The sequence below is a fragment of the Mastigoproctus giganteus genome, chromosome 7 (assembly GCF_048544385.1).
Source record: "Mastigoproctus giganteus isolate SK-2022 chromosome 7, ASM4854438v1, whole genome shotgun sequence".
In the NCBI taxonomy this organism is placed as follows: domain Eukaryota; kingdom Metazoa; phylum Arthropoda; class Arachnida; order Uropygi; family Thelyphonidae; genus Mastigoproctus; species Mastigoproctus giganteus.
In genome coordinates this window covers 215,283,862-215,297,872 of record NC_143581.1, presented here as the reverse complement: position 1 = coordinate 215,297,872, position 14,011 = coordinate 215,283,862, and the positions used below count along the sequence as shown (strand labels likewise).

General features: G+C 35.4%; 1 protein-coding gene across 3 annotated transcripts in view; it reads left to right on the top strand.

The window, feature by feature from the left end:
- The window catches only part of LOC150083673 (serine/threonine-protein phosphatase 2B catalytic subunit 2-like), a 341,700-nt gene extending 338,370 nt beyond the window's left edge, over positions 1-3,330 (top strand). For all 3 annotated transcript variants that reach the window (XM_090378116.1, XM_090378115.1, XM_090378114.1), the window contains exon 13: positions 1,739-3,330. In XM_090378116.1, the coding sequence (XP_090234242.1) occupies positions 1,739-1,932 (194 nt within the window). In that variant the 3' untranslated portion in view covers positions 1,933-3,330. The remainder of the gene's footprint in view (positions 1-1,738) is intronic.
- The last annotated feature ends 10,681 nt before the right edge of the window (positions 3,331-14,011 follow it).

Here is a 14,011-nt window from a genome sequence, read left to right as displayed (position 1 = left end):
TGAAATTAAATTCAAATGAAATTTCAATTGTAGATCAAGAAGATAGAAACAAAGAAAACAACTTACCATTATCCGAATGGTTGCTACGTAACAACATTGTAGGTTTTAATACAGATAACATTGATAAATTTGTACGCGTCGATGACAACTTATTAACGTTGTAGATACTGTGCTCAACAAAGACAATAACAACGATGGTAAAGACAATGATTGTGATGATATGATGACAATTGAAAGTGAATCAAAATCAGTGCCTACAAGCTCAAGGTGCAATGGACACATTAGTCAATTTTTTTGAAGGAACTGAGTCAAGTAATGAGACTTTTACTGCATTGAGTGTTTTAAGGAGAAACTTAAGAAATATCAAAGTGAAATCTTTAAAACAAGCATCAATTTTAAGATTCATAAATAAAGACTAATTGAAATCGTGTTTATTATTAAATAGTATTATTTTTAATTAGAGAGAAATAAATTGTTTAGTATAAGTGTATGATTTTAAAATTGCAGACACTGTATATAAAGTGCTTAGCATCACATTAGTCTAATTGCAGACACATAAATTGTGTTTAATATTAAGTGTATTGCAGTTTATACAAGCATATTAATACAAAAATATGTATGTACTTATATTATTATTATTTTTTTCTCTCTAATATTTGTTTTTTGAATCTATCTTTTTATCAGGTTTTTGAGAATTTAAAAAAAATAGGAGGTAGATTTAACTCATCACTGATATAAAGTGTTCATTGTTTAACAGTCCCAGTGGTTTCCCCATCTCTGCTATCACTGATATAGCGAGTAACGGTTATAATGAGGAAATTTTGTCAGTCCCTTGATGCTCGTTAGAACCAAGCTCAACTGTATACTTGAAGAGCTTGTATTAAAGATCCATTGAAACTGTGACGATTCATTTCTATCTATCTTTATGACTCGGGAGGTAATAATTTTATTAATATAATGATTAACCAACCAGAATGGTTTTACTAAATTTTTGATGAGTTGGAACAGTATTACTGATGTGCTTCATAACTATACCGGGTTTCTGTCAAAAGTCTGCAAGCAAAGAGAACCCAAAAAAAAATACTGTATATGTAGCTTTCCAGTTATTTTTCCATAGATAATGTATGCTTCACAAAAGATGGAATCTTGGCCACATAATCTTTTCACTTAAGGAAAGTAACCCCCCCCCCCTCCCACACACACACACACACACACACACACACACACACACACACACACACACACACACACACACACACACACACACACACACACACACACACACAAAGCATTTCACATAACATTTTGGCAGTAGTTCCTCATTAGTTAGTGTGAGTGAGCCATCTCCTGGTCTTCTAGGAAGTTTTATCCTTGTGTATGTTTCTAGTATCTATCACAGCACAACTGTGTGTAAAGTGATGTTGGTCAATTTACACATACTGTAATGTATTGTTTTGATGTTGAAAATGTGAAAATAGCATGATCAACAGTCTATACCTCATGTTCAGTATCCCATTGCATCATTCCAACTACGTATGTTAGACCTATGTGACTCAGATTTGTCATCTTAGGCAAACCTGCAAAAGATTGTACTTAGTAAAGTGTAATGTATGATGGAATATATTTTTTTAAATTTTAGGCATAATATTTAGAATATATACATGCATGTGTGCATGTAGGCACATGTAATGTGAAAAATAAGTAATTTTTATTTATTTATTTTATTATTTTTTTAAAGCTCTTGCAGGATTTTCTCCTCATCATAAGATTACCAGCTTTGAGGAAGCAAAAGGTCTGGATAAGATCAATGAGCGCATGCCTCCCAGAAAAGATGCTCCACTTCATCCTTCACAAGCCGCTACTACTGAAGATGGATCTCAGCAGTCTCACTGTGGTGGAACCCAACACAATGCCACCCCAAACAATTCCTGAGGCCTATTTTCATTCAACTGATAGTGTGTGTGTGCATAAGGTGGGAGGGAAAGAGGCACTGCTATCATGCCTGTGCTTCCCACCTGTGGTGGCTGAAACATGGTGGTGTGTTAAGGATCACACTGCTCTCCTGTGTTGCAAGACTTCCCTTTGGTTTCAACCTAGTCCGCATGGAGTGTCTAATTGCAGAACTAGTTCTGGTGACAATCATGTCTATCATACTTGAGAGGCCTGTTCACAAGAGGTAAAGGACACTCACTGGGTAGCAGGACTGGGTATAGTTAATTCTCATCTTTTAGAACATTCCCTTCGTTCTCCTTGCCAAGTTTCCCATGGCAGTTGCCAGCCAGGGAGGGCGTGTGTGATCTTTGCTGTATATTTGTAACCATGCTTTTGTCTGGGCACTATGGACAGTTGCTTGGAATTATCTTATGGTTCACTTTCCACTCTTGTAAAACAGAGTGCACCCACTGATAAGTCATTTCCTAATCCATGGATTGTTTTGCTGTATTGTTGCGATTCATCCCTTCTCCCGTTTGCATAAGGTTCTCAAAGTTTTCACACGTGTATAACTATTGTATAGATAACTGGTAGTGCTTTTGACTTGTGACACCTTCAGCATTTACTCAGTCAAAATGCAACTGAAATTCTTAATTTTTATCTCACCCTCTTTTTCCTCCCTTGCTGTCTGTTCCTGTTCAGTTCCTCCATTATCTCTTAAGTGCACATTCCCTTTATCCCTGCCCAGGCTATTCAGTTCCCTTCTTAATACACATTCCTATCCCTATCTTTCTCTCTTGTACAGATTGTTATAATATTTGTCAAAGGCCTTAAATCCTTTAGGCTTGTTAGAATTTGGATATTCATAATCATGCCTAATGTCCCAGTTATACTATGGCAGAGATTAACTGTAACATAAACATGTGAGGAGACTTCAGGAAATGACCCACTAGTCAGGGAAGAATCCCAAATCAGCCATGGCTGAAACACAGATAAGAAATAAAATATAACATATGCACTTGATGTGTGATGTCTATTTTTTCTTTTTTCATTCTTATTACTCTGTACAAAGATTTTTCCTCTCACCGAGCCACAGAATGTAACTCTGCCTTTCAGGGTTATATAGATGTGACTCTGTGGTATCGTCATTTAACATTTAAATGTAAAATTTTTCTCTTTACTTTTTTATGAGTATGCAGTTTAACTGGCTTTCCCTGACCAAACTCCCATGTTCTTGATTGATGTGCAGCTAGAAGTTTTGCTGACAGACTACCAAGCTTCTTTGCTTCATTGTCTGAATGTAATAGCAATTTAAGTGATCTTTCGTTATATGTACACACCTCAAGAATTTTCATAACTGTATTTTAATCTTGATCTCTTTATCTTATATATGTGCATGTGTGTGTGTGTGTGTGAGTATATAAATGCACACATACACACAAACACACATATATATATATATATAGATATATTTATGTGAGTGTTTCAATGTGCATGTGCAAACACACACACACACACACGCGCTTGCGCGCGCAATCAAAAGATATCATTTCATTTATACAGAAGCTTGGTTGTCAGTTAGCTAAACAACTGTTTCCACATTTTCTCTTTGAAGAGTTTTACAGCCTGAATGCTTCAGGAATTTTTCTCGTGTGTTGTGCACTTGTTGTAAATGATGACAGCGTACTATTGTAAACAATTTGCGTGTTAAATAAAACTCAGAATAAGGTGTGTTGCTTGTTTTTCCACAAAAGTCATCCTTATAACAGGTATATTTTTGTTATTCCTTTTCATTTTAAGTGCAAATTTTTTCCATGAATTTTTTATTCATGCAGTGACAATAAAAGTAACTTTTAGTATTATCTTTTGCATCCTTACAATGAACTAAAAATTTATATTCCCTTTAACTATTCAGTAGGTAGATGCCCAGTATATTCTATGAAATTTCTTGATTTTTAAATTGCTGCTTCTATGTCAGTTGGAACCGATCTAGTTATCAAACACTGATTTCATTAACCACCAAAAAAAAACATCATTGTTAACAAGATAGCTTTGGTGATGCTTACATATTAGAAACTATTTATAAATTAAATTGTTACCATTGTGTAATAGGAAAAGTAGGAAGATATTCAGTTCCTTGCAGTTCTACCTTTTTTTTTTTTTTTTTTTTTTTTCATTAATTATTTGGCTTTAAATGGAGAAATAATTTTTTTAAATGATCAAATAGCTAATTATAAATATACTTTATTTATTAAAAAAAATATTGGAAGGAAAATGATAAAATTACTATACTTTGTCCTTTTGTGGGGAGTGTTTTTTTTTTTTTTTTTTTTTAATCAGAATAAGTTCTACCTTTTTGTAGAGAGTTGCCCTGCTGTTGCACTACTTCAAAATAATTGATATGCCTTAGTAGTTATTCTACCATTCATTTAAAAGATGAGACACTGCTATTAGATCATTTTACAACTTATTGGTCCCCCATCACTTTAGCAGGTGGTCTCCAGTGACAGTTCACAGTCCAAATATTAAAAATTAAATTGTTTAATACTGCAGGGTTTCACAGTATTACTCTTGAAATGAAATTTTTATTCTTTACTGTATTTGATTTTGATCATGGGGGGTCTTTCCAAGGACCAAGTATTCAACTGTTCAGGAAGGCTTGGGCTTATGTTCAGTTTAGACGCAAGTACAGTCAGTCCTCATATAACACATGTTTACATTACACGAATTCGATCATACATGATTTATAAATAGGGGAATGATAGCATATATAACACGAACCGAATTCGCTTATGCACAATTCACAACTCTGTGTTTACAAGAAATGGCGGTCGAATGTGGAATCACCCCAACTGAACGCAACACGATAGGAATGAAGAGAAGATTCTGAAAATGTATTTGTTTTTTATATCAGTGAAGGGGAAACACATTTTACCATAATAACGTAAAAACCCACACAATTACAGCTATCGGTATTATCGCAAATGCAATTAGATCGAGTTTACTACCAGTTTATAACAGATTCCACTAGCAGAAACGCAACTGGAATTGTTTTATGGTAGTAACCCCAAGAAATGTGCTTTAGTAAAATGTGAGGTGTTAATAGCGTGTTGCTGCCTTTGTGGCGTTGTTTATTCATTTGCTACACACACACACACACACACACACACACACACACACACACACACACAGCTTTGTGTATCAAGCATGCCTCCTCATTTTGTAATTGTGCTTTATTCCCTAAAAATTAGTAAAATACTTAAAAGGTGTGAAAAGAAAGCATCCTGGTGAAGACACTACAGATTTAGAGAGAAAAAGAAAAGCAGTATCGATAGACAGAGGCAGACTGGGTCAAAAATTCTTACCCGGGAAAATATGTAACGGCCTCATATTAGCTAGCATTTATGGCCAAAATTACACTGGCTTCCATCATCTTCTGGCCTCCGGCCCACCAGGGTTTCCCCGGTAAGACATATGGCCAGTCCACCTCTATCAATAGAGAAAAAATATGAAATTGTGAAAAACTTTGAGCTAAACGAAAGGCCATGTGATATTGCACGTGTTACAGGCCTAAATGAGACAACGCCAAGAATTAGAAAGAATGCAGAGAAAATAAAAACTTTCATAGCAGGAACAACTCAAAGTGTAACGAAATTCATTAGATCAAGACAAAGAATTGGAAGAGATGGAACGTCTGTTTGGATAGAAGATCAAACAAAGAACAAGTTTGCTTACGATAGACGCAAAGGCATTAGCAATATTTTATTATGTAATCATCATCATCAGCCATTTTCAATCCACTGCAGGATGAAGGCCTCTCCAGCAACTTTCCAGTTCCTTCTGTTTTGAGCACTGGCCATCCATTTACTACCCACAAACTCATGAATTTCATCTATCCATCTCTGCCTTTGTCTTCCAGGTTTTCTTCTAGCTTCTCTTGGATACCATTCTGTTATTTTCCTAGTCCATCTGTCATCATGTCTTCGAGCTGTGTCCTGCCCAACACCATTTTAGTTCTTTAGTTTTGATAAGAATGTCCTTTACTTGAGTTTGCTGCCTAATCCATGTGTTTCTCTTCTTATCTAACAGTCTGATTCCCAATATAATTTGTTCCATTCTTCGCTGTGTAGTTCTCAGCTTCTCTTCCGTTCTTTTGGTGAGTGCCCAAGTTTCACTTCCATAAGTCATGGTGGGGAGTATACATTGGTTCATTATTTTACGTTTCAGACAAACTGGGATATTGCCCTTCAGTATGTGACTATATTTCCTGAATGCTATCCATCCAAAATTTATTCTTCTCTTGACTTCCAGCCATTTATCATTATTACAGCTAATAACTTGTCCCAGATAAGTATATGACTCCACCTTTTCAATTACTGCTCCTTCAATCATTATTTCCCTTTCTGTGGCATACTTGTTCATCATTACTTTTGTTTTAGCCATATTCATCTTTAGTCCAAAATCCTTACTAACCGTGCATAACTGCACAATGTCATCTACAAATCGTAAATGGTTTAGGTACTCTCCGTTCACATTGACTCCTTTCTGCGACCAGTCTAATCTTCTGAAAGCTTCTTCAAAGGCAGCAGTAAACAGCTTCGGAGATATTGTGTCTCCTTGTCAAACTCCTTTCTCGATTTTAAATTTCCTACTGTCTTTGTCTAGTCTAATAAAGGAGGTAGCACTGTCATATATTTTCTTCAAAATCATAATACATGGGGTATCCTTGTCTTTGCAGTGCCCGAAACATTTCCTTATGCTGTATGGAGTCAAATGCCTTTTCACAAATGCCAGGCATAATGGTGTTTTATATTCATTTGCTTTCTCCATTAGCTGTGATATTACGTGAAGGTGATCCATAGTTGAGAATCCTGTCCTAAAGCCAGCTTGCTCTTTCGGTTGATTCTCATCAAGTATTCTTTCTAATCTGTTAGTAATGACCCTTGTGAACAACTTGTAGATGTGGGATAACAAGCTAATTGGTCTATAATTTCCAATTTCTGATTTATCTCCTTTCTTATGCAGCAAAACTATGATTGCATTATTCCACTGCTTAGGCGTCACACCTTTTCTAATGCACTTTGTGAAGAGCCTTGCCAGTTTTTGTGTTATGTCTCTTCCTCCCAATTTTAACAACTCTACAGTAACGTCCTCTTCCCCCGGGACTTTCTGATTCTTCTTTTCTTCAATGCCTGTTCTACCTCATCAGGAAGAATATTGGGTATGTCGTATGTGTTGCTACTTTGCAATAACCTTGTATAATTCTCTATAGTAGTCTTCTGCTATTTGAATTATGCCTTCTCTGCTGTTTATAAGTACACCATCGCTATTCTTCAGTTTCAGTATCATTTGTCTTTCTGTATTACTGCTCATGGCTACTGATTTAAATCCTTTGTTTTCCCTTAATGCTTGTTCTACTTTTCTTGTGTTAAATCTTATGTCCTCTCTGAGTCTCTTTCTAATGGCTTTGCATAACTCAGTATACTCAATTTTCTCCCTGTCAGTGTTTTTCTTGCTTTTCATTTGTCGTCTTTGGTTCATCATGACAAGTGTTTCTTAACAAATATTTTCTTCTTTCAATTTCTTTTTCCCTATAAGTTTCTTGAGCTTTATCACTTTCAGAAAGTTGTAATATTCCTCGTTGATATCTTGGTCCTGAGCAGTCTGCAGAAGCTCAAACTTGCTCTTAAGTTCCAGTACATACTGCTTTTTCTCCTCTTCTGTTATCTCAAAGACCTTTGTATTATTTACTCGAGTCAGTTTTTTCCTTTCCTTTCCTACATCTGTATCAAGTGTACATATTACCATTCTGTGATCACTTCCAACATTTACCTTATTCAGGACAGTAACATCATTCACAATATATCTTCTGTTAGTGAGGATGAAGTCGATTTCATTAGTAGTTAATCCATTTGGACTCTTCCATGTGTCCACTTTATGTTCACCCTTTTATTGAAAAAAGTGTTCATTACTGACAGTCCTTGAGATTCTGCAAATTCCACAAGTCTTTCATTTCTTTCACCAATTCCAAAATTTCCTATAGTTCTCCTTTCTGCACTGTTTTGTCTTTTTCCAACCTTAGCATTGAAGTCCCCCATAATAATAGTGTAGTGGGTTTTCTGCTCATCTAGAAGACTCTCAATTTCGGCGTACATTTCTTCAACCTCTTCATCATCATGGCTCGATGTTCGTGCATAAATCATTATAATCTTTAGCTTGTACCTCTTAGAAATCTTGAGTATTAGTCTTGACACCCTTGATGATGTACTTTTGAATTCCAAAATGTTGTTTTTTAAATCTTTATGGACCAGAAACCCAACTCCACCTTCACTCCTTTCACTGTTTCCATTGGTGTACAGCAGATTTCCACTTGATAAACTTATAAGTGATTCATTTCTTCTTCTTGTTTCAGCCAAACCGATGATATTCCAATTCACATTTTCTAATTCCTTTTCCAGCTCTAATATTCTGTCTTCATCGACGAGTGATCTTACATTATAACAGGCCAAGTTCAGTTTCCGTGCATGGCACCCTCTGCTTCCACTCTGATCCTCTCGCTGCCGTAAGAGGGAGAGTGAAAGCTGCTGGGGACTGAGGGCCATTTGTTTTGTCGTGCTGTCATATGCTGGAGGGTTTAGTCTTTTCCTCTTCACGCTGACCAGGCATCTTGAAGAGAACCATTCTACACATTCGTTGCCACCTAAGTGACGTAACAGGGCTTACCATCGAGAAGGTGTGCATGAGTGGATTTTAGGGAGGCAGGCCAACCGGACCTCTCCTAAATCTTCTGTAATAGAGAGATATTGGATCCATCAGTGTTTTAGGCTGAGTGTCTGATAACACACAGGATACCTGTTCCCCTCTAAGCCCCTATTATGTAATAGTTGTAATAAAATACTTATGTATTTTATTACGATTATTTATTGCGTTTGGTAATGTTTTGGTCACAAATTTGTGTTCAATCTTGGGTGGTCAGCACCTACAAGGACTGGCTGTACCATTACATATATGGTTCTACCTTAGTTCATTGGTAGTCTTTCATCCACTAGTGGTTGTTCACTTAGAAAAATACATTATATTTTATATAATATCGGTGTAAATACACCATAGTTAACCCATATATTTGAGCTACGATTGTAGCGTAGAAGGCATCGTTTTAAATGTATCTCATAATGTGGTTGCCTTCACAACAAGATAGCTACTATTGAATTACTTCAAATAAATAACGCTTCTCTAGTAGAGAAGGCTACTGTTATTTATTTTCAGCGGTACCACCACCCAGACGATCGTTTCGAAGCTTTTTGGCTTCGTCATCAGTGGGCGGGTAGGTACCCAGGTAATACAACAAGCCATCTCAGTTGCGAAGTTTTATCCACATTATGAGAGATGCCAGAAGGTTGTGGTGGTAATGTATTTGGAAAATTAAATGCACTAGGCATAATCCTTATGGGTTTTGATAATTAACTATATAATATCGGTGTAAATACACCATAGTTAACCCATATATTTGAGCTACGATTGTAGCGTAGAAGGCATCGTTTTAAATGTATCTCATAATGTGGTTGCCTTCACAACAAGATAGCTACTATTGAATTACTTCAAATAAATAACGCTTCTCTAGTAGAGAAGCGTTATTTATTTTATTTATTTGATAATATTAATTATCAAAACCCATAAGGATTATGCCTAGTGCATTTAATTTTCCAAATACATTACCACCACACCCTTCTGGCATCTCTCATAATGTGGATAAAACTTCGCAACTGAGATGGCTTGTTGTATTACCTGGGTACCTACCCGCCCACTGATGACGAAGCCAAAAAGCTTCGAAACGATCTTCTGGGTGGTGGTACCGCTGAAAATAAATAACAGTAGCCTTCTCTACTAGAGAAGCGTTATTTATTTGAAGTAATTCAATAGTAGCTATCTTGTTGTGAAGGCAACCACATTATGAGATACATTTAAAACGATGCCTTCTACGCTACAATCGTAGCTCAAATATATGGGTTAACTATGGTGTATTTACACCGATATTATATAGTTAATTATCAAAACCCATAAGGATTATGCCTAGTGCATTTAATTTTCCAAATACATTATATTTTATACATAGTTCAGCATACATTCTTTAATGGAAGCCCTTTCGTCAGCTGATGAGAAGACAATAAACTTAGAAAGGGCTGTTCTGGTGTATGATTTTTTAAATGTATGACATTTCAGGTGATAATATACTGTTACAGAGATATTATTTTTCTTCTACTTCCCATAATGTACATACTCAACCATATGTAATTATATGCCCTACACAGGCATTCTGTCTTTCACCAGTAATGTATCGTGCATTGTATTGCATAAGTCAACTTGTTGCCAACACCCTTTGTGACACAACTAACTTGCTTCTTTTTCCAATAATTACCTGAAATAGTGCTAAAAGAAAATTTACTCATAAAATGCTTAATTGCATAAGCCATGTAACAGCAAAACACACAATGGTTAGGACTTTCATATCAAGTAACCACAAAAGCATGCAGGTCCATTGTGAATTTTGATGCTCCCTGTTTAGAATTTATATTTGTGGCAATCAAATAAAATTTTCTTGAACCAAAACTTTTTGAAGGTGACATACAACAAACAAATGAATTTTATTAAACAAAAATATCAGAACCATACTTGTATGTAGCATTTCTTCTCTGCAATAAAGAACTGATTTCAAACATGTGTAACTTAGAAGAATGTTCAAGAACTCATGCTAAATATTAAATGCAGATTCAGCTTCCTACTGTTGCAACACATGCATCTTTGGGGAATGTTTAGAATGCACAAGTACTGCCACTGTAAGACAGGCTGAATTAGCTTGAAGATTCTGTACTTTATGTAAATTTCTTCTTTACAGATTTACACTTCTGGGAATTGAGCAGGAAACTGCATATAGCAGAAACAAGACTTGTTACTTGCAGTTTGAGATGTCTTCCTCTGGAGTGTCTTCAGGCCAGATGTATAGCACAAATCATTGTCCGAAAAATCACAGCTGGTTAGTTTGAGGATCCCTCAGTGCATAAGGATAGGTGGAATTGAGTAATTTCAGTAACTTGACTGAAGAAATTTTCCATTAAAAATCCACTCACCATTAAAGGATGGCTCACCTTTAAACTTGCATAGTGAGTCTTACATCCAGCAACCTTTCCAATAACAGCCAGTAGCTCTCTTCACCATATTACTATCTTGACACTTTTCTAGCATGGCTGATTTCAAACTCCTCTGAAATACCAATCTGCAAATTGCAATAAAAAGTCTTGAGAATACCTCTCACCAAGCATTAATTATGAAGATAACAACCGAGATGTCAACATGTTTACATTATAACAATGATTATTTATTCAATGGAAATGAACTTTTTTGGTGATTGACATATTAGTTTCTTGTAAGATAATATTTATAAAAAAAGAAGATACTGTAGACAAAATATCTGAAATTATACTAATGTGCCAGAATTGTATTTAAAATGTGCTCCTCATTTTTTGCATTAACATTTTAATGATTTGTGGATTGCATATTGATTAAATTGCTAATCAAACTTCACAAATTTTCACTACATTGATCGAAACTTAAACATGGTACACCTTAACAATACAATTTAAAAAGATATTAGTAACTTAGGCAGAACTGTAGATAACAGTATTTGTCTCAAGTTCAAAATAAGCCCAAGAGTTATGGTCAGATACTTGCCCTGCAGTCTTCAGTAGGAGCAAAAAGATCATCAATATGATGAAAATCAAATACAGTAAAGCATATAAATTTTATCTGGCATTGTTTGGTATGAGTTGCTATGCAGTAAATGAATGTATACAACAAAAATAGCTAAAATTGCTATTTGTCATAGTTGATATTTGTAACATTGTTATATGAGACTACATGTGCAATGCATTATGTGAAATATCTCTTCGTATATCAGTTTTCACTAATGGCATTCTGCTATCTATAGGAAACTAGTAAACCCTGGAACAGGCTGTCATAACAGCATCTAATTTTTTAAACAAATGGTGGTAAACCTCTCAGCAATATCATTTGTTTGAATGTACTGAAATATTGCAGCATCTCATCAAAAAGACTGACTTTTGCTTTGTTGTATGAATATGTAGTCCTGTGATTTTTTTTGAAAATCAGGTTTTTTTTTTTTTTTTTTCTTAATCAGTTGGAAAAAAATTCTCTTCTGATTTTTTTTATAAATTGCTATTATTTTAAAGTGAATATATGATCTGAATAAGGGGTTCAAGTTTAAAAAAGCATGAAATTGTTTTTAAATAATATTTTTTCTCTTTATAATTTAAAACATTTTATGTGAACTTTAAAATTTTGGTCCTTTTTGGGACTTACGATGTCAGCCATAAATCCTTGTAGTTCCAGTTTTAATTTGTGTGCGATAAATTTTACTATATACATTTTTGTAATATTTTGGTTTTTTTTAACATGACGGATCATGGGTTTTTATTTTGATAATTCAAGCTGAAGAAAGCAATGCAGTGGATTTTAGTATTATGTTCCTGTTTTGCTTTTATATATCATTTTTCATACATACTTTGATAAATATTTTTTTTCCAATGTAAATGATTTGTCTGCTTGTAATATAATCATTTCAGTTATGTATAATAAGTTGCTATGTGTATTGTAACTAAAAAGCTTTGCCCATATAAGGATGTCTCTTTAAAAGAAAAAAAAAATTAACCATTGTTAATCTGACTGCAAATTCTTCTTTCCCATTCTTGAAGCTGCATCTATCCACAGTCCATAGTCTCCTTGTATTATGTTAAAATATGTACAGCCACACTATATGAAGCATTAGTCATTGGGAAGGAGAGGGTATTTAATACACACAGAAAATTTTTCTACATGTCCTGCACTTGGTGGAGATCAGTTCTAACGGTATAATCAAATATGCACAAATGGCTCCAAAACAGAAACCACAGTAAACCTGTCATCAAAGTTTCTAAGTACAATACAGTTGCAACTATCACCAATATTTCTACAGTTGAACTGTAAGCAGTGCAGTTCACTGTAAACAGAATGTGGCTTGTAGGCTTGTGGGGTAGAATTTTTTTTCAGTATAGTCTGTGCTTGCTAACAGGAGAGTCTGCTTTTACAGGGGTGGGATACACTTAAATAGAAAGGGTGCAGGAATATTTGCTGATGCTATCGAGGCAGTGTTAGATGGGTCAAAAATCTGCTAGCTTGGGGGGATTCACAGACAAATATTAACAGTAGCTGCAGGCAGAAGCAAAGCGATTCTTGCACTGCTTCTATTGTAACAAGCAGCAGCCTAGAGAGAAAGTTGCTGGGGACTTCAAGAGCTGCTGGGAGTCATCATGGAACAAATAAATACATGGGCTGTGTTAGGGTAACTAAGAGTAAGAACAGGTGCATGTATATTTGCATGTACACCAATGCTAGAAGTATAGTAAATAAATTTGAAGTGCTGATCAAGGCATCAAAGGCAGATATTGTTGGGTTATCAGAGACATGGTGTCACACAGATATAAGGAATGCAGTATTGGAATTTGAGGAGTACAATGTGCACAAAAAGGATAGACAGGGTAGGAAGGGAGGAGTTATGTTGTTAGTTAAGAAACACAAAATCTAACAAAGTGCATCCAGTTGACATGGGTGGACAGTGCAATGTTGATACAGTTTGGTATGACATAAACACTGCAAAAGGGAAAATGAGGGTAGGAGTGTGTTATAGGGCTAATGACTTTGTACAATGAACAGTTGTGCAGAGAATATGAGTGGGTCAGGAAATCAGAATATCTTGTAATGGGGGATTTTAACTTCCAGATATTGACTGGAACTTGTGAGTTGGTCACTCACACACTAGCAAGACTTTTGTGGATTTATTGGAGGATTGTTTTCTACAGCAACATGTTCGAGGGGCAACCAGATGGACTAATACCCTTGATCTGATTATCAGCAGTGATCACGCATGCATTAGGCATTTGCAGATAAATGAACCACTAGGTGACAGTGATCAATATCTACTGATGTGGGATTTATTTAAAGATGTAACTACCATCGAGGGTAAAGGGAA